This window comes from Mchenga conophoros, linkage group LG7, assembly GCF_057382185.1.
Source record: "Mchenga conophoros isolate Kocher_MC1m ecotype Shallow Benthic linkage group LG7, M_conophoros_male_GT1.1, whole genome shotgun sequence".
NCBI lineage: Eukaryota > Metazoa > Chordata > Actinopteri > Cichliformes > Cichlidae > Mchenga > Mchenga conophoros.
Genome location: NC_140532.1, coordinates 27,325,437 through 27,349,498, shown reverse-complemented (window position 1 = coordinate 27,349,498; position 24,062 = coordinate 27,325,437). Strand labels below are relative to the sequence as shown.

The following is a 24,062-nucleotide window of genomic DNA, read 5'->3' as shown; positions in this document are numbered from 1 at the left end:
CCTTATAATGTAAAGCACCTTGAGGCAACTGTTGTTGTGATGCTATATAAATCAAACTGAACGGAATATTCAGATAAAACAAAAACACATTAGACAATTACAGTATTACATATTGAATTTATTCATGTACATATTCTTAAACTGCCCATAAACTTTTAACTGTATTTGTTTCAAACATCACATTTATTCAGTTTTAACATCATTCAATTTCATCATCTACACTTCAGTTTATTATAATACAACTGCTGCATCAATCCAAAGACAGTAAAGAAACACAGAAGGGATGAGAAGATAGCTCAGTGACTCACAGTGTGCATGTATCTTTGGGGAAGATACTGAACCCAAATCCACTGCATCTGTGAGAGAGTGTGTGAGTGCTTATTTTTTTATTTTTTTAAAGTCCAATTCAAAATGCTCTCAGACTCTGGGCTACTATGTGATGCTAGAACAAATTCAGTGTGCACTGGCAGAGTTCCCAAATCTCTGGAATGATCAAAATGTGTTACTCCGAATAAATGTGTATTGATTTGCAGTGCCCTTCCCCTCCAGAGTGTTAAGGTGAACTAAAACTACAAAACAATTAGCATCATCTGATTTTTATCTCGATGAATCCATTTTAATTAAATCTATTTTACCAAAAATAAAAGTAAAACAGAAAGTGTAAGTGAAAGTATGTCTAATTTCTGGTTCAAAGCCCCTAAAAAACTTTGTCTGCACCAGTATTTCTTTATAATATATATTCATGACTGCACACAAAAACTGCTGTTACAAACATCTCTTTCACTTATCCTTATCAGGGTCACAGGTTTAGAGCCTATCCCAGCTACCACAGGCGCAACAGGCACGGGACACCCAGGAAAGGAAATACAGACAGGATAAGACCCACTAACTGCAGGCCTTCATCCTGTGGGAGGAAGAGAAAACCTTCTTGCTGCGAGGCACGAAGGTTGAGGTTGAGTGCATCAGTTATTATATATGACAAATATAATTTTTGCCTTCAGACACGCTTCACCTGTCCATCAGTCCGCCCAGCATATACAGTCTTTCCTATGATTAAAAGGAAATGACAATTTTCATTTGCAGTTTTTCTTTAAATTTGGACAGAAAGTCAGGTAGTGACAAACCCATTGATGTCTTATTTTGCTTTCCAAAAGCTGCCTTCAACAACATTCAGATCAGAAACCATCACAGTATAAATACTTCTTAGAATAAGACAAGTCAGACAGGGACTCTGTCCCAGCAATGAAATGTAGTCCTGCTACACCTTCTTGGGTACATTAGTGATGATAGGTTTGGGGCGGATCTTAAAAATCAGTTTTGTTTTAATGAGTGCGGACACAGAATAAGATGTGGAAGCAGAGCCTTGTTGGTCTGTTTCCATTGCTTCCTGTGTTATTTCATCGTTGTTACTGCTGTGACTGCCCTGTGAATGGCCCAAGTGCTTGGTGAGAACAGCAAAGGGTTTCTCCAGTTTGACCTGCTTCCCGTAGATAATGTGATGTCCTACAATCAGCACTGGCACCCCCTGGTGGATGGGAAACAAAATAATAATACAGTGGCAGTGGATTCTCAGCTTTCCCCCAACACGATGACCATTTACAAGAACAACTTAAGTACCACTTTTTCTTTGATCTGATGATTTGGTTATTTATTGACACAATAGGACTCATGGGTTCATTTTTGGAAGTCTGCTGTCTTAGCCCTAAAAAGGGGTATCAAACAGACGCTTAAGTGCCAAGTTGATGGCAGTCTTGTGCAGCCACAGACACAGCCCAACTGAGACAAGTGGAAGCGAACATTGTTGTTACTTCAGTTGTACATGTTGATATTATCATCAAGTATGCTGACTTCACGAGTCTGTGTGGCTGGTATGACCATGGTGTTTATGCTGGGAATGGAAAATTCCTAAGCATCTCATTTTCTCTCACCAGTCATTTTTGCACTGATGTGACTGCATTTTGAAACTGAATTAAATTAATCAAAGTACACAGATGTTTTCGACATAACATAGCAGCTGTTTCTTCACATTCTGTTAACATTGTTAGCTAAGTTTGGAAGCCTGTAAACTATTTGCATTTCTTTAATTAATCTTTGTATTATCCAAAACTTGCATTTGGGTGACACAATGACAACTCAAAACAAAACTGAAAATGAAAAAATTCAGAAAACAGAGCTTTTCATGTCAGTCTGTATTTTGTACCAATACTGTCCCATTTCATAAATAAACTTGCTTTATTACTACCTAAAGTACTTTCTTCTGTGTGAGATTGTGCTATTCTCGTATAAACTTAATTTTAATTGATTTATAAACACTGCTATTATTTTTGAGGGAAATGATGCTGGATTTTAGTAAATACATAAATGATCTTTTTTGGGGGGCTATACTGTGTTTTTCAGCATGTTGTGTACCTCTTTGGTATACAGTAGATCTCCCATCACATTTCCTGCCAGACCAGAGTTGTGTCTAGACACCATCTCCCCCTGTAATTCCACCACCAGCCACTCGGGGGGACTGCTGCCATCCGGGCTGCCTCTACAAGAGCAGATGCATATCAACAGCCTATAAAGCAGTCATACTCAGCCTGTTTAATTCGGTAGATAAAAGAGCATATGTTTTTAATTAACATAAAAAAACATCAGATTAAAAGTTATATTTCAAGAGCAATACAACATCCTTTCAAAGTTGCGTTTAATAATGGCAATGCTGGACAATTAAGCAAAACTTTCTGATAAAATCCTGCCACCTTGTGGTGAAAGATTTCAATACATTTTACAGTTATAATTTTCTATAATAAAAAGGTACCCCTAAAAACTTAATTGTAAAAAAACAAACATTCAAGTGTCAATATATTCTAAAAAGAAAAAATATAAATATTCACACTGTTAGCTCAGGCACACACCACTCACATGTACGAAACAGATTCAACTTTAGACTTAAACCTTGACTTCCCTCATTCTCCTACAAACTTATTGAGCTAAAACAAGTATTTTATCTCCGCATGTATAATGTGATAGCAATACTGTATAATGATATAAATTTCCTAAACCTAATTTTGTTAAAATGAAAAAAAAAAACCCATCTCATCCTCTGATGAATGCACCTGTCCAAGCCTACACAGGGATGTCTAACATTTCTCTCCCTCTCTGTCAGCATCATGGCAAAACCACAGGAGGATTTACTAGAGCTTGAATACCCAGGTCCTGAGTTTTTAAGAATAGAATAGAATAGAATAGAATTCAACTTTATTGTCATTGCACATGTCACAGGTACAGGGCAACGAAATGCAGTTTGCATCCATCCAGAAGTGCTTTAGTGATATAGATATATTACAATATATATTAGCAATAATATAGATATGTGAGTATATGACAGAAATGGGTCTATTATGGTATGTTATAATGTACACGGTATGAAGTATGTTGTGAATATTCTATAACTATAAGTATGTACAGGCTGTAGTGAGTACAAGCTATGTACAGGCTATGAACAGGATATAAATATGAAATGAGCCTTTTCTTACTTTTAACAAACCAAACATTAAGCCTTTCAATGGTCTAGTCTTTGTCAGAAGTGTTGCTGGACCATAAATCCCGCTTTAAATGTAAGTATCAATTCTACTCTCCTCTTAAAATGTGGCTAATGACACTATAGTTGTTCCGATCATTAGCGTGAACTTGCCTTGAGTATTTCCCCCATAAACATATATTTGGCACTAAGTAATGGAAAGATAAAGTTCGCTCATCAGTTTTACCTGATCATTATTTGAACCATCCTCCCGTCAATAACGATTGGCAATAACACTAACTAATTTGCTACCGATGTAGCGCTTCAGCTGCAGTAACAAACCAGCACTCTTCACTCAGTTCGTATTCCGACAGTATTTCCCGCCCACTGGGAGCGTTTCTTCTTCGTCGTCTTCTTCGGCGCTTGACATCAACAACCAGGTGTATTACCGCCACCTACTGAACTGAAGTAACAAGACTCCGGGATGTAATCTACAGCACACGATGGGAGATTCCCATTCCACAAAGAATCCATGCACCAATTACCAACTCCCTGATACTTGGAGCAGTTGAATGAACCATTCCAATAAATCCATATGCAACTACTATCCACTACATTTTATCCAAGCCGTTGTCCGTACTGTCGACGTGATGACGTATGTCCATGAATCCACTACCGGTTCAAAGGGTAACAACGTGGGTCCTGGCGTGTCTCAGTTGGTGTTCAAGATAGTCTGGCGACAGCGAAGAGGCACAGTTGGTAACTTATGTTTTACATTAATAATTAATGCAACTGAATTACACGACGTGTTTGTAATGAGCTGTAAGGTGTTACACTTTGCTAACGAGTAGGTTGTCGCAGTGCTTCTTATATTAGCACACAGAGCGAGCACTTTTTTTTTACCTAGATGTGTGAATTTTGTGATATTTGTTTGATTAATATATTCAGCGCAGCGTGTGAGAGATTTTTAACTCGTTTACTCATTATGTACCTCAGGTGGCAGACCGGTGTTACAGTTCACATTAACTGGTTATGTTTATCCACATGTCAGCCCGTTGTAACGAACAAAGTAGAACACCTCAGGCTCCCCCACACCTGGGGGGCTGAGATCTTATAAGAGAAAGAGGGAGTCTAAGACGCGTTTTGACACACAGACAAACAAGCACACACAGACACAAACATACATTCCCACCCTCATGCACGCATATATAAACACTCACCCAACATGGAGACACAGAAATGGACGCCGTACACACACACACACACACACACACACACACACACACACACACACACACAGCCCATACAAACTCTGAAGTGCTCCGGAAAAGACCCTAGGCCTCACTCCGTCCACTCATATGTGGTGTTGATGCAAAAGCCTGTTTTTCCTCCCTCGCTTTTTCTTGAACGCGCTAACTCCGGAGTTCGAGGTATCTGGACTGGTCATTCAACATTCCCCGAGTTAGGGTCCGCAGCAAGATGGTGTAGGGAGCAGATGTATTGTAAACAACTCCACATAGCAGGATCCCGATTCACCGGAAGTTGTCACCCTCTCACAAAGCTCCTTTCTGATGGTCTTGTATCTCATCAGAGCTCATCTGACAGCTGTTTTGTCTCATCTATGGTGTGCCATCACCATAGATGAGACAAAACTCATGTTGAGATGTGCCACAAGGGGGCATAGCCAGTCTGTGGGAGCCAGAATTTTGACTGGGCTTCAAGGCATCAAATAGTTATTTCACTTAATCATGTACAAAAAATTTTATCATTTGTATCTATCTGGGTTTTTTTCCTGAACTTTTGGATGATTTTTTTTTAATCTCCATTACAGTGAAAAGACTGCTCATTTCTGTATATTTTATGAACTGGAGATGGCGAACTTTTCATTTTATTGCTTTGATACAAGGTCTTAATCTTGTCAAACTTTGTGATATACTGGCAGGCAGAGGTGACTGCTCGTGGAAAAGGACGAAGCGTTTTATATGATAAAACTGCAAATTGTAAGAAACGTCTTTATGTATTCTAGGTACATTTTCAGATCGGCAGTAAGTGTTTTCAAAAAATAATTTGGGCTTTTTGGAATTGTCAATTTCTTACTAAGAAAAACCTTCAATGAACTTCAAAATGCCATTAAAGGTTGTTTTATGAGTATTGTTTTGCTTCTTTTGCCCAGCTGTCACTGAAATGAGACTACCTTTTTTCCTGTTTTCTAGTCAATAATGGGCGAGTTTAAAGTACACCGAGTCCGCTTCTTCGACTACATGCCGAGTGCTATCCGGACCATGGCGTTCAACAGTCAAACTGAGCGGCTGGCTGTGGCCCGGGCTGATGGCGCAGTAGAAATCTTCAACTTCAATGACAATTTCTTCCAAGAAAAGGTAATGCCATCAGATAGATGACATTACTGCATGGTTTAAATGCACTAAGTATTCATTCACACATCCAAATCATCCATTGGAACACCCGAGTTGGCTACAAGTATATAAAATCAAGCAGCTAGGTATGCAGACTGCTTCTACAATCATTTGTGAAAGAATGGATCAATTTCAAAAGCTCAGTGAACTCCAGCATTGTACTGTGAGAAGATGCCACCAGTGCAACAAGCTCAGTTGTGAAATTACCTCTCTACTAACCATTCCACAGTCCACTGTTAGTAGTACTGTAAACAGGAACTCAGCCATAAAATGGTACGATGTGTAAAATCACAGAGTGAGATCAGGTGCTGAGGTGCATAGTCTGCAGAAGTCTCCAACTTTCTGCAGGTTCATTTGTTACAGACCTCTAAACTTCATATGGCCTCCAGAACAATGCATAGAGAGATTCATAGAATGTGTTTCCACGACCAAGCAACTGCATCCAACCCTTACATCACCAAGCGTCACATACAGGTGGTGTAAGCACGCCACCACTGGTTCCTAGAGTAGTGGAAACATGTTTTCTTGAGTAATGGAGCGTTTTTCCATCTGGCAATCCAATGGATGAGTCTGGGTTTGGAGGTTGCTAGGAGAAGAGTACTTGTATGATTGTGTTGTGCCAAGTGTTACGTTTGGTGGTGTGGGGTTGTTTTTCAGGGGTTGGGCTTGGTCCCATAGTTCCAGTGAAAGAAACCCTAAACCCTTCAGCATGCTCACACATTTTTGGCAATTTCATGCTCCCAACTTTGTGGGAACAGTTTGGGGATGGTCCCTTCCTGTTCCAACATGACTGCACACCAGTGCACAAAACAAAGTCCATATAGACATGAACAGTTTGGCGTGGAAGAACTTGACTGACCTGCACAGAGTCCTAATCTCAACCCAACAGAACATCTTTGGGATGGGGGTGAAAAAGGCCCGACAGCGTCTCTACCACCTCAGACGCTTGAGAGACTTCCAACTACCCTCCAAGGTGCTCAGGAACTTTTACTCGTGCACCATAGAGAGCATCCTGGCGGGAAACATCTTAACCTGGTTCGGGAACAGCACCATGCAGGACAGACGAGCTCTACAGAGGGTTGTGCGGTCAGCTGAGCGCACCATCCGCTCCGAGCTCCCTGACCTGCACTCAATCTACAGCAGGCGGTGCTGGACCAAGGCCAGGAAGATCGTGAAGGACCTCAGCCATCCCAACAACAGACTGTTCTCTCTGTTGAGGTCAGGAAAGCGATTCCGCTCCCTGAAGACCAACACAGAGAGACTGAGGAGGAGCTTCTTCCCGCAGGCGATACGGTCTCTTAATCACACCACCACACAGTACTGACCCACACATATGGTTCTTACACACACACTGGACTTTCTGGACTTTGGTTTTGCACAACACTGGTCACTATATTCTTCATTTCCAGTTAATACTTGTACAGCTGCTGTTATTGTGTATATATTTATTTAGATTTAGATTTCTTCATACATTCTTATATAGTTCTATATTGTGTATTGTGTATTTTGTTGTACTTTAATTTATATATTTGTCTTTATCTTATTCTTCCCAGTTAAATTTACCCTTCATTCTAATTTGTGTTGTACAGTTATTTCATTTTTAACCTTAATTTATATTTTATTCCTTCCTAGTTAAATTTACCCTTTTTAATTTTTCATATTTATTTCCTTTCTTATTCATAGCCTTTTCCTTTTTGTTCTCTTTAGGTCACGAGCAGTTGTCCAAGCATTTCACTACATATCGTACTGTGTATGACTGTGTACGTGACAAATAAAATTTGAATTTGAATTTGAATTGGAGCGGAGACTGAGCCAGACCTCCTCATCCAACATTAGTGTCTGGACTCATAAATGTGTTTATGGAAGAATGATGAAACATTTCCATAAACACACTCCTAACCTGTGGAAAGCCTTCCCAGGGAGGATGATGCTGTCACAGCTGCAAAGGGTGGGCTGGCATCATATCGAACCCTATGGATTAAGAATGAGACGTCCATCAAATTCAAATGCGCGTGAAGGCAGATAAGTGATTACTTCAGCAGTATAGTGTAGTTTTGATAATGGCTGGAAGATTAATTGTAGGGAACCCTTCACTGCTCTGTATCACTTTTTGTCACACTCTTAAACCATAGTGTTGTTGTTTTGTGCAGTAATTTCCCTCATTATTGAAGGAGTCAAGGATGAAGCCAACAGAGACACTGGGTCTCCAACTCCTGCATCTGTACCAAATAGATCTAAAAATGCACATAGCACCTTAAAAAATAAAAGGAGATAAACAAAAATACAATTCTGCTGTGTGTTAGTGTGTGAGAGAGAAGATGTCAGGAAGCTCCCACGACAAGTGGAGAGTGGCAGGCATGGGAACCCCCTCACCCCCAGTAACCATGTTAAAGAGCCTAGCCAGACACTCGAACTGCACAAAGAGACACATCCACCTCACCGTTTGAAGTGTGGATGATGGGTGGATGTTCAAGACCAAGGCTTCTGGTTACTGTCCAAATTTCTTTCTTTTTTTTTTATTGCTAAAAGCCAATGAAAGTGGTTAAATGTAGCCACAGGCATGATGATCACTGCTGTGAGTGCGAGATGTGTCAGGTGCCAAAGCTCAGGGTTTGCATTTTTCTACATTTTTTCAAACCCCTCAATCGCATAATGGAGTTTTGCAAAAGTGGTCTTGAGGGTAATAATATGATGCTAAAATTATTATAAATTTTTGGTTTGGGTATTTTGTACTTTGCTTTTGTGTTGTGTCTGTTGTTTCTGTAATGGCAGAAGGAAGGTAGATGATTCACGGCTGCAGACCAAATGAACCTAACCTCCACACTGGTTTTAATTTTCTCAGGTGATCCCAGGACAGGATGGCCGAGCTACTGAGGCTCTGTGTTGGGTGGGCCATCGACTGTTCAGTGCTGGTTTGAATGGAGAGATCACAGAGTATGACCTGGAGAACCTGAGGCCCCAGTATACTGTAGATGCATATGGAGGACCAATCTGGACCATCAGTAGCAACAGCCAGGGAACACAGCTGGCAGTGAGTGTAAACCTTCTGGATGTTATTTTACACTTCAGATATTTCCTGCGTCAGACTCATCAGGAAGTCTTGTTGATACATTAATCACAAGAAATGTTTTCTGGGTCAGGTTGGTTGTGAGGACGGGACTGTAAAGATATTTGCAATATTGGAGGAGAGGATCCAGTTTCAAAGAAACCTCAACAGACATAAAGGTAAGACGACAAACTAGTTCACAGGTCTTTTCTTTAAAGAGTCTACATTTCTGTCTTTAAAATGGCTACAAACGTTAGACAGTGAACAGTAGAACAGCTAATATTACTGCAGCTGCGATTGTCGTCTGTGTGTTGTATTGAAAACAGATCAACTGAACTTAAAATGGTGTCAGGCTGTGCTTTTGCATAATACAAATTTGTACCACAAATGGTGCATCGAGTTTTTTCTGACTCCAACTTGGAGTCTGCGCTCTGGAGAGACAGAGACAGCACCTATACTAATGAGAAGATGAGATCATTTGTGGTGTTAACCACTGGATGACAAAACTGTCTTAAACAAATATTTGTGTTTGTGAACCCGCCTGATTCAGTTGTATTTGACCTCTTTAGGACGCATCATATCTTTGTGCTGGCATCCATCGAGTGCACAGATTGCTGCTGGAATGACTGACATGATCAAAATCTTTGATGCAGAGACGGGTATTTTCTCCTTGAGCTGCTTTGCACAATTAGCAGAAATACAATCAGTTAAAACTGAAATGGAGCATGAGAAGAGATGTGTGTTCTTTACTGATGTGATTGTGTTTGTGACTGCAGGGCATGCTACACGCAGACTGCTGGTGGACAGGGCTATGGGAGCATCAAAGAATAAAGAAGTGGTTGTTTGGAGTGTTGGTTATCTGTCCGACCACACCATCATCAGTGGTGATTCTGCAGGAAAGGTCCAGATCTGGAACGGACTCACAGGAACTCTGGTTAGAACTTACCTGGTCACCAAGTGGGATGTTCTGGTTCTGTCCGTTTCAAAGGTGAGATGATACACTCACTGCTGCAGCTAGCTATGGGTGCACACACCTGTAAAGTCACTGGTTATAAATGCTTCACAGGATGAGAGCAGTGTCATAGCTGGAACATCCGAGGGCACTGTCATCCAGTTCCAGTTCATCTCCTCAACCGTGGACCAGCATGATAAAGAGTGGGTCCGGACCAGGACGTTTCGAAACCACTCCCATGATGTGAGTGCACTTGCTCACACAGACACCGCAGTGGTTTCTGGAGGTAAGTGTTAAATCTGCTTTTGGAAGTTTCTATATGTAATCGGTTATTGTTGATGTTTCAAAGTTTATACAGGCGATGAGTCCACGATTCTGTCAGTAAAGATGTTTTCTAAGTGTTCTTTTAATGTTGCTATTGACATGATGGCTGGTAGCGAAAGATGAGCTTTGTAGGTGAAGCTGTAACTGAACTAGTTTTTTTGATCTTCCAAAGGAGTAGAGCTGCCTTATTAGATTAAAGGTACAGTCAGTAATTTTTAGGTCATTTAATAGGAAAAAATGATATTATGCTCAAATTTAGAGATTAATGTGTAATTTCAAACAAAGTGATGCATTCACATAAATTTATCTTTTAAAAATACATAGGAGTAATCACGTGAGCTCATATGTAGTACACCAAAGGCACAGGGACAGACGTCAGAGGTGTTCGTGTGCCGTAGAGACATTTAAATGTGTGCCAGCATGAAGGTTCATGCTGTTTAATCATTGGAGAAGGGCTCCCCAATAAATGAATGAGAAGGAAAGGGACAAAGCGTCTTAATAAAATGTCATCCTCCTCACCTCAAGCAAACATAGAAGTTAGTATTTGCAGCATATTTTAACATGTCTTTTTTTTGGGTTTTTTTAGCCAATATTTCAGCCTTGAAGTTTCCTGTGACCTGCTCTCTAGAGCACCCATTTCCAAATTCAAGAGTGCTGTGGCCTACTTAAAAACAAGAAACTCCCATAGAGCCCACCCAAGCTTAAATCTTCACTCTAATCAAAAGATGAGGGAGAGTTATGTCCTTGTGAATGTTACCCAGTCATACGCAAAGTGTTAAAGACAAAGTGAGACTCACCTGCCACTTAGACACAAACCTAAATACAAAAGCAGTAAATTCAGGTCAACGTAATGAATAATATCACAAACTAACCATCTCAAATTATGTTTTAATTTGCTTTTTATATAAAAAAAAAATACATTTATATGAATATGTAGCTGTACACAGAGTAATTTCAAGCTGAATTTCTGTTATTTCTGCGGCCCTTCTGCAGTAGTATCTTTGTGGCCACCAGGGGGCCCCGGCTCACTCTGAAAATCACTGATCTAGAGATGAATGTAGGAATGCAAGTATTCAACACTGTGTTAACCTGCCACCTCCCCAGGACAAAGTCTGTGATGTCAGATTGCCTGATGTGCAAAGTGTAGGTAACTGCATTTACCTCTACAAAGAGGGCATCACCAGTGTTGCCTCCAGTGCATCCTCTCAAGGCAGCAACCTCACCTAAATAACACTGAGTATTTCCACTTGTCCAGAAGCATCTGGAGCAGACTATTTTCTGCTGTTTGGTACATGTGAGAAACGAAGGCTGGAAAATGTGGAAAATAAAGGATGGCTCGCTTCTGTGCTTCAAATCTGTGCTCATTCTAATGGCCAGTACAGGCAACAACCCTGGTTGCACAAAGAAGGTGGCTTGTATAGAAGTCTTATTGAACACAATGTCATGTCCCTATTAGTGGTCTGTTTGTGGTTATGGTAGTGTCCAGATGGATAATAGAGCTGGGTATAGAGAGGGCCTGTCTTTTAAAAGTCAAGTTGCTGTTGCTGCCGTTAGTTTTACATTCAAATTCAGTCATGCTGGTCTCATGATGTGTGTTTGTAAAAAGTTAAGGTGACAAAAGGAAAAAACATTTGGGATCATGCAAATCAGCGCATTAAATCAAAGTGGCTAAAGAAGCAACCCAGGGATTTAAAGTTTAGATGTAAAGTTTCGATATTTTCCTTCAGGTATGGACACCCAGTTGGTGGTGCGCCCATTGCTGGATAAGGTGGAGAAGAACACTCAAGAGTCAGCACTGCGCAAAATAGCTTTTCCACATGTGAGTAGAAGAAAACGTCGAACAAGTCAATTCAGCTAAAGTGGCGTCTTTAAAATTGAACTAACCTGTTATTCTATCTGTATTTCATGGATTAGCCTGTTAACAAATTATTCTGAAGCACTTTAATAATGTTTAATACCATTTATTAAAACAATGTTGTCCATGACTGTTCCTGTTACAATGTGCAGTGACCTTTTTTTCTGTCTTCTTGTAGAGGAGCCTGGTTGGCTGTGCAAAGAAAGCTGGACTCCTTCTCTTCCAGTTCCCTGATCGCTTAGAGCTGTGGAAACTTGGAGAAAGTGAAGGACATGGTGAGCAACACACTTGAATAGAGAAACATTTAACTATAAGAAAATGTAAGGAGCTCTTTGATCTACGTAGTTAATCAACAATGAAACAAAAAAATTCTACTGCTATTGAGAATAATCCCCTTATTGTGTCTGCTTCAGCTTTGTTCGTCGTGCTAATTGTGCACTCGGCACCTTCACTGATTTGCTAACAATGAAAATTGCCCTTGAAGGGACAAATAAAACAAATGATTATTTCCAGTTCCACAGTTTATTCTTGAATACTACAGCAGCTTTGCATGAATTACAGTCCAGTAATGAGAATCCTTGATGAGTAAATAATAATAATAATGACAGCAGGTGTACCATCGCCTTGACGACCTCCATCGCTGTGCTGTGTTTGTGTCACATACTGCGTCACAGGACTTTTGGCTGCACTGCTGTAACAATCCCACATGCATTAGGTGGTGCTCAGTTGTAATAGATGTGGCAGAAACCGAGTGGAGTTTAATTGAGTTGTGCCGAGTAGGTACTGGTGGAAAAGCTAAAGTGTAATAATTCTGTTATGTACACACAGGAAAACCTGGTGACCGTCTACCTGTGAAGAGGAAACCAGAGAAGCTGATCGAGCTGAAGAGGAAGGTATGTGTTAATATTTTCGATGTATCCGTAGTTTCTTTCAGAGCAACATTTGGTTTGCTGCAACGCTCTAAAAGTTGGCTGCTTCCTTTCGAGCTGTGGCGTCAAGGCCTTTCTGTTCACAAGGAATGTCACATTTTTAGAAAGTGTACAGGAAAAAACAATTCTCTACAATCATGAAATCTGGTAACTTATCAGTGTTTAGTTGACATAAACACTAAAATATATAATCTGTCTTGTTTGTGTGTTTAACGCCCTTATATGTGCGAAAAGTGTTTTTACAGTGAAGTTTTCTTGTGTACGTCCTGTGATTCACAAAATAACTTTATAGGACATTTGCTAAAACTACAGCAGCATGATTGCACACATGGTAAGAGTCCAGCAAAACATCCTAATAATAGAAACGTCCTTTATTGTAATTGTACATGTGCAACAAAATTGGGGGTGCACTGCAATTGTATTATGTCTTTATAGTGTGTTAAATAAATACATAAATAAATAAAATTAAAAAAACAGACTTTGACCTTCTAATTCTAATGTGACCAGCTTTAAATATAATTACATTGTCTTCTAATAAAATACATTTAATTTAATTGCAGGGAAATGATGTCCCTAGTGTGTTAGTGTGGCCTTTCTGTTTCCTTTCAGTCAGATTGAACAAGACACTTAACAATGACCCTTGAAGAATTAGCTTTAGGCGCTAGTGTGCTTGATGTATCCATACTTTGTGTGTCGCTTCCTGCAGGGAGAGGATCACATCTGCTGTAGTGCTTTGTCTGCATGTGGAGGCTGGTTGGCATATTCCACTGTCTCCAGTGTTCGTCTCTACAGAATACAGTATAACAACACCATCAGCATTAACAAGGTGGGTACCTTAGCACGAGCATGCCTGTGACATTGCACTTAAATAACACAACTTTAAATCATAGCAGGAGTTTTTGTTTTCTTTTGTTTTTCTAAAGGTGTAAAGTAACTTCAGCAATGTATGTGTCTTAAGTACTGTGTGGGATGTCCCTCTTGTCAAGAACTGTGAGTGCAAACAGTGCACAGCTCTTCTCTCAATGCACCACAGAGTGGCTAAAACTAACATTTACTCCCCTTGACAAGCTACCGGGGTGTAGACCGCAGGTTCACTGGATGTGTCAATTTACCATCCAACAAAAGTTTTTACATGTAAAGCTGCTCAAATAATCACAAGAGTAAAATGATGCCTTTGACTAAATATAACAAAGTGTGATGGTCTCTGTGTCTTCATCTCTCCAGGTGTCCAAGCTGCCTAAAGAGCTTCGCTCGGTCCACCAGCTCTGCTTCTCCTCTGACTCCTCCAAACTCTTTGCTTCCTCCTGCCAATCTTCAGTTATTGTTGTTGCTGTCAGTCAACAGGAGTGCAGATATCTTCATACCCTTAAACATAAGACCGGTGAGTGGAAAGCCAGGAGCACAACCCACAGAAGCCAAACCAAACAGAAAGACAAGACAGTACCTTAAACACAATATATTGTGTACATGCATCATATTTTGAAGCAAATTAATGCCCAGGCCTGAGTGATCTCACCAAGGCTAAAGTTCCAAAAATGCATTCGAGTGAATGCGTTTTTGGAACTTGAAGCTGGCTCCTAGACTCCATGCTCCTCGGAGCCTGTTAGTGAGTCCAGAGTCCAACACACACACACGCACACCATTGTGTGCATTTTTTTTTCCACTTTTCTATCCAGGTATAGTTTTACTGCGCTGGGAGACTGTTTGGGATCTTTGTCATGCTGATAAATGAAACCACTGTCCAGATGATATTGCATGGTGATCAAAAAGCTGACAGTGATTGTGTGTTCATTTAATTACAATTGCAATAATTTTAACAATACTTCTGGTTGAAAAATAATCCTAAGCCAAGCAAGACGTTCCACCATGTTTTACAGATGCCTGTAAACTCGCTGTTCTGACCTCCTTTATACATATTTATGACGCATCAAAAATATCAAATTTGGATTCATCATAGCTTCTTGTAATAAGATTACGGTACAAGAAGGTCTGGCCCCTTGGAAGGAAAATATAAAGAAATGATTGCACTAAACGTTCTCCCTCAAATGTCTAGGGACGGTTCTGTAAAGCCCGATATTTAAGTCAAAGCCGGACTTAAATGGTAACCAGTAGGCATTCCCGACCTGATGCAGCTCTTTCTGTCAAGTTATTGTTTCCTCTTTGTAGATTGTAGCAGTAGACTCAACTCTTGCTTAACTCTCCTCAGGCTTCTTGCCAGAGATCCTCACTGCTTCTGCTCCATGATGCAAATTGCCAGTGTGGTCACATGTAAACAAATCCTAATGCACGAAGGCCATTCCCTGCCAATGCTACATGCAGCTATACTGTGCAGTTGTAACTGTTTGATAACATCTTGCATAACTGGTGTGTGTATGTATGTGTGTTGGATATCAAGGTTCCAGACAGCCAGTGCACCTCCTTTGTGCCAGTGATGATGGTAAATGGCTGGCTACAGCAAACACTGACTGTGAGATCCACATCTACAACCTCCACAAGATGAAGGTGAGTTCTGATTTATTGATGTGTCAAACTTGAATCATTTTTGATAGATTGGAGTTTGTAAAATTGTAATTTTTGTTTTGTTGTAGCTCCACTGTATGGTTCCTGTGTACAACTCCTGTCCGACTACAATCGCCATCCACCCAGTGACCAACAATCTCATCTCTGTGCATGCTGACCAGCAGGTCAGAAACAGCTTAAGATTTAGTTTTACTCAGATCTCATAGTAACCAACAGATCCTGTAACTGCATGTGTTCTCTGTCGTGTGCAGATCTTTGAATTCTCCTTGGTGCAGAAGGAGTACACACAGTGGAGTCGAAGACTGCAGGCACAAGGACTGCTTTCCCTGTGGCTGGAGCGGGACACGCCCATCACCCACATTACCTTCAACCCGAAAAACCCGGATCACATCATTCTGCACGACACATACATGTTCTGCATCATTGATCAGAGTCTGGTATGTGTGTGCATGTCCATAGCTGTGTTAAAATAGTTGGCCCAGGCGTCAGTGTGATACAGATGGAGGAGAAAGCTGAATATGATTCAATGGTCTCGATAAGCTTTAATAACAGGAAGTCCAGAACCAGTGGCAGCCCTGATCATGTGACTAACACCACTGTGCTTGCCTCTCTCTTCATGCTACATCATAACTAATTCAGCAGTGTTGTTTTTGAGCACACAAAACTACAAAGCACTGCAGACTTCTGTGGAGAGCAGCAGCTGTTTCTGTGGTTTCCTACTATGGACACCACTGCAGTTTAAACATCTGTGTGTGTCTGAGTCATGAGCAAACATTTTAACCCTCTCCAAGGATTTATGGACAGTTCAGCAGTTATTTCAGACCTTGTTGAACATTCTGTGGTCTGCATTTATACTCCTCTTCACTGATGTTCCCTTGTATGACTGATTAACTAATATCTTTGGATTAGTTTGTATGTATCCATTAGGACAATTAATCGAGAAGTCCTTGGGAGAATTTTTGTTATTCCCGCCAGCTTTTGCCTTGAGCATCCAGCTGGCGCCAGGGGGGGTCGCATGAGAGGAAGATGGTAGTTGTTTTGGTTAGTGCGAACAAACTGCTTCCAATTTTACAGTTGGTCTAATGTCAGTCACTGGTCAACAGGTCTCTCAATTCCCATTGTTCTTCTTCAAGATCTTATCCATATTGCGTTTAAAAACAAACACAGTCTGAGTACTCACAGCCCTGCCCATCGTCTATCATGTCGGCCAGCCTTGTGGGATTTTGAACAGCTATAGCCGCTTCATGTTCTTCGATAAGCCAGGTCCGAGCCAGCTCCAATCAGCTGTTCAATGTCCTCCATCGAGAGTGTCGCCAGACACACGACGCAACCAACCATCGAGTATCTGGCAACAAACGTCTCCGCAGGACAATCAGGCTCTCCCAAGCCCAGGAGGGTGTCAATTCTGTTAAGGGACCAGTTGATCAAATCCATAATTCTTCTTTAGGTTTTTAGAGAACAAGTCTGGGAGACTCTCTTAGGGTTAGAATAAGCGAGACTATACAAAAGACATGAGAAGCCAAGCAGGAAAGATAAGGGAGAGGGAGAAAGTGCGACCGCCTCTGTCAAGAGCTGGCTATATTTTTAGAAAGATTTTTTGAGAATCTTGAGGCTTTACTAATCTCTTTCTGTCACTGTGTATTTCTGTGTCTTTGTATCTACATGCAGCCCTTCCCAGAATTGAATGCAGTGCTCTGGAATCAAATGACATTAAAGAGCCTTCCTGTGTCACAGAGGATTGGACAAAGCCATGCCTTTAAGATCTGTAAGAGTTTCCAGGTAGGATATTTATGGTGACTACAATCTTTCATTTTACTCCTTCAAACAGTAGCGTCCGCTTCACACTCATCTATGTTTATAAGCGCACATGTAGTAATTTTCAAGGATGAAATCCCACCTTGTGAAATACACATCATCACAGTCAGACAAATAATTCAGAGCTGCACGGTGGTCAAAAAGCAAAGAAACCACCTTGTTTCAAATGAGACATTTGAGCAATGTCATTGTTGTTGCAACAAATAAACAATAAACTACAAATAATAAAAAATAACTTTCAGCTTCCATTAATCCTTCACATGAAGCTGTTATACTAGCTCGCACACTTGTAGCCACGTGTCACTAAAGTGTGACTGTTCTTCACTGTGAGTGAGGAAGACACAAAGTTAACCAGAGCAAATGAAAAGAGAAAGTCCTGCTATTGGCTAAAGTTATAAACATGCTGGAAAATAAAATATGTTTTTGTGTTGTAAGGTGCACTATGTCAGGTAAGGGTGGATGTACAGCAACGGTTTTCAGTTCATTGTTTGTAGCTCAGTCCAATAGCAGAGCACTTTATTTTTAGATTCGTGTAAGGGAGAGAAGATCCTGGAAGTTTAGAACTAGCAGTTCCTTGTTTGTCTGGAATTTCAAGTCCCACAGGACCTTGGCACTGTTGTTCACAACCACAGCTGATGATATCTTCCAGAGGGAGACGGCGGCACAAATATTCCTGTACACTATCACAACCACTTGGTTGTGTGTCTCAGTTTATGCCGTTCCAACTTGTATCTCACATTCTGCTAATGTGTGTTGTAGATTGTAGCACTTGGGTTCGTTGGCTGTGGCAGACACCTGCCTCTGTGGATATTATACTGGTTATACGTTCTTGCATAACCAGTGCTTGGAGTTCGTCAGAATTTGTGGGTTTTGTTTGTCCACCAGCTTCTTGAGGATTCACTGCAAGTTCTCAGTGGGTTCTGTGCCGTTTCCTGGCCATGGATCCAGAATTTTGATGCTTCTTTCACCAAGCCACTTAGTTACCACTTTTCTGCTGACATCTCTTCTACTGATCTTTTGTCCCACAGCACCTCATGTGTGTCAGTCTATTGGAGGATCTCTCTCTGGTGGTAGTGGAGCGCCCCCTCCTGGACATCATGTCTCAGCTGCCAGCACCTGTCCGCCAGAAGAAGTTTGCAACCTAAAAGTACATGTGATAGGATGAGATTGTTACCTCGTTGTATTAAGTATCCATTTTGTACAAAAAGTTTTGATAATGTAATTTGAAAATAAAATAAAGTATTTACTGTTATCTGTGTTGGATGCAGAAGTGCGCTGAAATCTTTGTCTCTTCTTCACTTAATGTTATGAACTTGCTGGAAACCAAAAGTGTAAACCAGACTGGAGCTATATGATGGGGAAAAGACAAATGATGGAACGTTTCAAAGACACAAAGACCTGGATGACTTCTAATCTTTAACCTGGATTTCCTTTTCCTTCCGTGTGACTATTAAACAAATATGTAGGACTTGCATTTGCACAAGATCTCTATAATTGGAAACATCCTGTCTCAGTAGTGCTGAAAACTAGTTCATGCATGACTTATATCTCACAGAACTGTATGCTTTTAGAGAAAATAAAGCCAAATGCCACTGATTACAGTACTGTTGACATATGAAGCGAACGTTTTTAAACCTGTGCTTTGGTGTTAATTTGTGTTTTTAAAATGTTCATGTTGTTCCCTTTAATGGAATAAATTAATCTGCACAGTTATGGCCTGCATTTGTATAGCGCTTTTCTAGTCCATAGGACCCCAAAGCGCTTTACACTACATTCAGTCATCCACCCATTCACATACACATTCACACACTGGCGATAGCAAGCTACATTGTAGCCACAGCTGCCCTGGGGCGCACTGACAGAGGCGAGGCTGCCGGACACAGGCGCCACCGGGCCCTCTGACCACCACCAGTAGGCAAACACGGGGTTAGTATCTTGCCCAAGGATATTTGGCGTGCAGCCTGGGATCGAACCACCGACCTTCTGATTAGTGGCTGACCTGCTCTGCCACCTGAGCTACAGCCAGTTAATTGGGAAAGAATCATTTATAGACACTTGGGGGGAAAAGTCTATAGCATTACATTACCTGAAGTATACAAATGGTAAATATATTCTATTAAATCTAAAACTTGTCACCTCTCAGTATAGATGGTCTTTGATTCACTCTGCTTATGTAGCGCTAACACAGAGAAACCGACAACCAATTTAGAATCACCAGCAAACCCTGACCCCACTAACTGCATGTCTATGGGCTGTGGGAGGAACCCCGAGAGGACCCACCAAATGAGAGCTCAGGATGTTCTTGATGCACAACTGTGCTTCCCATGTGGGTAATTAATGACTGTGAAATATCCATAAATCACCCCCCTCCCCAATTCAAGGGTGTCGATTAGCTAAAGCATGCCACTTAAGAGATGTGGTGGGCTGCAGAGTCACAGACAACAATTCAAGCTCACATTCACACATTTCAGAATGAGGTCATTGCTTTGAGTTTGCATGCTTTCTCCGGGTTCTTCGGTTTCCTCACACCAGGTTAGTGATTTTAAACTGATCAGTGGTGTGGATTTGAGCGTGAACCCGACAGTTAACTGAACACAGCTGGGAAAGGCTTGAATACCCCCTCAAACCTGAGTTAATTTAGCGCTTAGAAAAATAAACCGATTGACATTGTTTTTTCTGTCCGAGACCAGAATAATATCCACTGTATATGCTTAACTGTATTTACTTTAAGTATCCTCCAAAATAATAACATTACTTGTAACTATGGCACATTCAAGTATCACCTTGGAAGAAGTATCATCTCTCAGTGTTGCCTCTGCAGCAACAACTTTGACTTGGGTAGGGACTCTGTACCAAAGATATGCAACTACTGACTGAAGTTTGCCTTTTTTTTTTCTAAATCTACACAGGAAATAAAAGTTTCCACGGGCAGAGTTGGGGTCAACATTGGGCAGTCGCATACCTCCAGTGACGTAGTCATGCTGGTGAAAACCAATCTCCGCCCTCTGTCTGATCGAAAAGTGTGGGCGGATGAACACATTTGTGGGATTTTCGTGAAACTGTTGCTTCTTCTCCACCCACTTTCCTGTTTTTTTTTTCAAATGACGATTGTGTATTGTCTGGGAATTCCGAGATCCCCAGGAGAATTGGCAGCACTGACAATAGCGGGTGTAGTGGGAGGTGCACACCTGTGCACCAGGTGTGGTAGGTCTTGCTCATTGAGCAAGTGTGGGAATTTACGTGTTTGTCAAGCGCAGAATATTATTTACTTATATATCCACGGTTTGTACTTTTAACTAGTGTTGGACAGGGCGAGGCTCCGTGAAACACTGAAACATTCGAGCCCATCTCCACGGTGACGTCTGCTGGATAATGTGACCATCGCCACATTTTGATAATGCTGTTCTGTGAAACAACGACGCAAGCGTTTATCCTGTCTTCCTTATCTCACCGCAGCAGGTGATGTGCCAGAAAGTGATTGCCGTCCGCGGGAGCGCGCGCAGCTGCTTAAAGCTGCAGCGCCCGGATTACTTGCGTTGCCAGATACTTCCGTGCAACTGATATAACGTGTGTGTGTGTGTGTGTGTGTGTGTGTGTGTGTGTGTGTGTGTGTGTGTGTGTGTGTGTGTGTGTGTGTGTGTGTGTGTGTGTCTCCTAACTCGTGACAGAAACAATATTTCGGCTTCAAACTTGTTGGGTATCATCAAGAAGGGTTAAATGTGACACACAGGAGCCCAAACATTCCCTCAGAACTGCTGAATAACTTTTAAAAGAACATTAATACCGATAACATGTCATTTTCAACCTGTGCATAAAACGTCAAAAATGTTGTAATTCAAAAATAATACAAAACAAGGACAATGGCCAAATGGAAACAGGTGGGAGGAGATCTGCTTAAACAAATTAGGAACACTGAGTAATAGGAAAGAGAAAACAAGCGGTAATAAAAATGTCGATCCAATACAGCACTTATTAATTGAAACGAAAACCAAAAACGAATAACAATTACATCCAATTAAAGAAGAAACCACCAGTTAAAATAAACTAACAAATAGACCAGAAACAGGGGGTATAGCGGAAGCTCAACACCAGTAAACCATGGAACAACATATATATTAATTCTTTGCATACAGTAACTATGCTAACATGTTAGGAAACACAAAATAATTGAATAATCCTACAAACAAATTGCAATCAAAGCTGAACTCTAATGTTGTGAACAACACAGAAACGCACACAGCAACACGAACATAAATTAATGAATTAATAAACAAATAAACAACCAATAAATATTATAGGAGACAACGATACAAAACAAGAAACATTTCAAATCCCTAGAAAACCATTTCAAAAACATAACTTAACATAACCATTCTACCACTACTGTTCACATAAAGTAATAGATATCTATACGTATAGATATACATGAACACACATATGTACACACTAAATATACATATGTATACATATACATACATATACTGTATACCTGCACGTCCATAAACATAGAAGGTGCAATGTGCATGAATTGTAACCATGGATGTCCACAAAGTCCAGTGAATTATGACATCGTGATTGAGTTATAGAGTCTAACTGCTGTTGGGATGAATTATCTGGGAAAGCGCTCCTTCCTGCAGCAAGGATGTTTCAGGAAGGAGCTGTGATAGTTGTCGAAATTGGTTCATATTTATCATAGTTTCATAACAGTTTTCATAATTATTTTCCCACTTTAGTTGTTACTCCTGTTCCATCTTTGCTGGCGTTTTGTTCATGTTTACCTGCCTTAATAAAACCACTTGCTTTTGGTTCTAGTCTCTGCTCTGTCTCCTCCATTGTATCCATTTGTGTCCTCGTTCTTGTTCAACACAAGCACTTACTGTGATTTTTCTAAAAATAAATATGATTCAAATTTTTTGAATAGCAAATGTTACTTCAAATAATGACTGCATTGTTATATATTTTATTCACAGTTTGCAGAGTGCATCTTAAAAGATGTTCCAGTAGAGTTTGAGAACTCTGCTTCAAGTATTGCAAGTCAGAGACAACAGATTGCAATATGTCTTCTTGAGAATACAGGTATCATTACAAATATAAATTAAATGGTAAAATACAGACTGTTATCTTGAATGTGTTTTTAATATTGTTCTTTTTTTGCTATAATCTTATTATGTAGTCTTGCAAACAGAGTTCATTATTGTTAAAAGTAAAGTATTTGCTTCTTGTATTTGAAGATGACCTGACTGACCTATGCCACTATTGTGGGAACCACGATGGTGACACTCAATGGATAAATGCTTTTGTTTTACATGTCCTCAGCCTATTCAGCTTAAAAAGATGATAAAAAAAATCATGAAACAAAATTTAATTTTAAAAATATCACAGACCACACATCATATGACTTATTGTAGTTGTAATGAATGGTGGACTGCTTTATGATCTGAGTATTTTGCAAGATTGTTATTTACATACTTATTTGTATAACACTTTTAACAAAATACTCGTGTTACCTTGTTTTGTCTAATTCATACTGGCTGCAACATTTACCCACGGTGGTACCACAGGAGCTGTGCCAAGAAGAGATAAGATAACTCTTCATTGCACAGTCATACATAGTACAATAGTACAATGAGATTGGAAAACTGTCCTATGTCGGCAATACATATAATACAACACGACACGATATGACACATCACAACGCAACACAAACAACACAACACAGTATATTAACTTAGTAATAAAAAAAAGAAGAAGTGTATGTGTATTGCACACTGTTATTATTGCACATTAATTATTATTGCACCTTGTCATAAATATAAATATTATTATTGTTATTGCTTTAAACATTGTTCCCCCCCCCCAAAAAAAAAAGCCCCACAAGAGCAAAAAAAAACCCCATTTGTTTGTGAAGCATGCTGGTCAGAAAGTTAGGGACGCTGTCAATTTTTCTAGGGATTTGAAATGTTTCTTGTTTTGTATCGTTGTCTCCTATAATATTTATTGGTTGTTTATTTGTTTATTAATTCATTAATTTATGTTCGTGTTGCTGTGTGCGTTTCTGTGTTGTTCACAACATTAGAGTTCAGCTTTGATTGCAATTTGTTTGTAGGATTATTCAATTATTTTGTGTTTCCTAACATGTTAGCATAGTTACTGTATGCAAAGAATTAATATATATGTTGTTCCATGGTTTACTGGTGTTGAGCTTCCGCTATACCCCCTGTTTCTGGTCTATTTGTTAGTTTATTTTAACTGGTGGTTTCTTCTTTAATTGGATGTAATTGTTATTCGTTTTTGGTTTTCGTTTCAATTAATAAGTGCTGTATTGGATTGACATTTTTATTACCGCTTGTTTTCTCTTTCCTATTACTCAGTGTTCCTAATTTGTTTAAGCAGATCTCCTCCCACCTGTTTCCATTTGGCCATTATCCTTGTTTTGTATTATTTTTGAATTACAACATTTTTGAAATTTGAGGTTTTATACACTGTGCAATAAAGGCTTGATTTAAATTTGCAGCAAAATGTGTTGCATATAACCCTTGGGAATGATGTCCATAAAATTTGAAGCAGAAATATTATTTCAGTGACAGGATATAGGCGCCAATCACTTTTTGTCAGCTTGAAAATGACTATTATCGGTATTAATGTTCTTTTAAAAGTTATTCAGCAGTTCTAATGGACTGTTTGGGATATAATATGTAACAT

At 40.1% G+C, this 24,062-nt stretch overlaps 2 protein-coding genes across 2 annotated transcripts; one reads left to right on the top strand and one right to left on the bottom strand.

Moving 5' to 3' along the window:
* Positions 1–97: 97 nt before the first annotated feature.
* Positions 98–4,137, bottom strand: chtf8 (CTF8, chromosome transmission fidelity factor 8 homolog (S. cerevisiae)). The gene is made up of 3 exons (XM_085283201.1): positions 3,753–4,137; positions 2,410–2,533; positions 98–1,525 (listed from the first exon to the last, which is right to left on the bottom strand). Exons 1-3 carry the CDS (start codon positions 3,770–3,772, stop codon positions 1,259–1,261), a joined length of 411 nt encoding a protein of 136 aa, XP_085139327.1. The 5' UTR covers positions 3,773–4,137; the 3' UTR covers positions 98–1,258.
* utp4 (UTP4 small subunit processome component) lies at positions 4,107–18,618 on the top strand. Its single transcript, XM_085283200.1, has 17 exons — positions 4,107–4,264; positions 5,719–5,883; positions 8,762–8,950; positions 9,060–9,144; positions 9,535–9,624; positions 9,742–9,953; positions 10,032–10,203; positions 11,969–12,060; positions 12,275–12,371; positions 12,925–12,989; positions 13,732–13,851; positions 14,250–14,406; positions 15,421–15,527; positions 15,614–15,709; positions 15,797–15,982; positions 17,214–17,324; positions 18,389–18,618. Exons 2-17 carry the CDS (start codon positions 5,725–5,727, stop codon positions 18,503–18,505), a joined length of 2,055 nt encoding a protein of 684 aa, XP_085139326.1. The 5' UTR covers positions 4,107–4,264; positions 5,719–5,724; the 3' UTR covers positions 18,506–18,618.
* Positions 18,619–24,062: the final 5,444 nt, after the last annotated feature.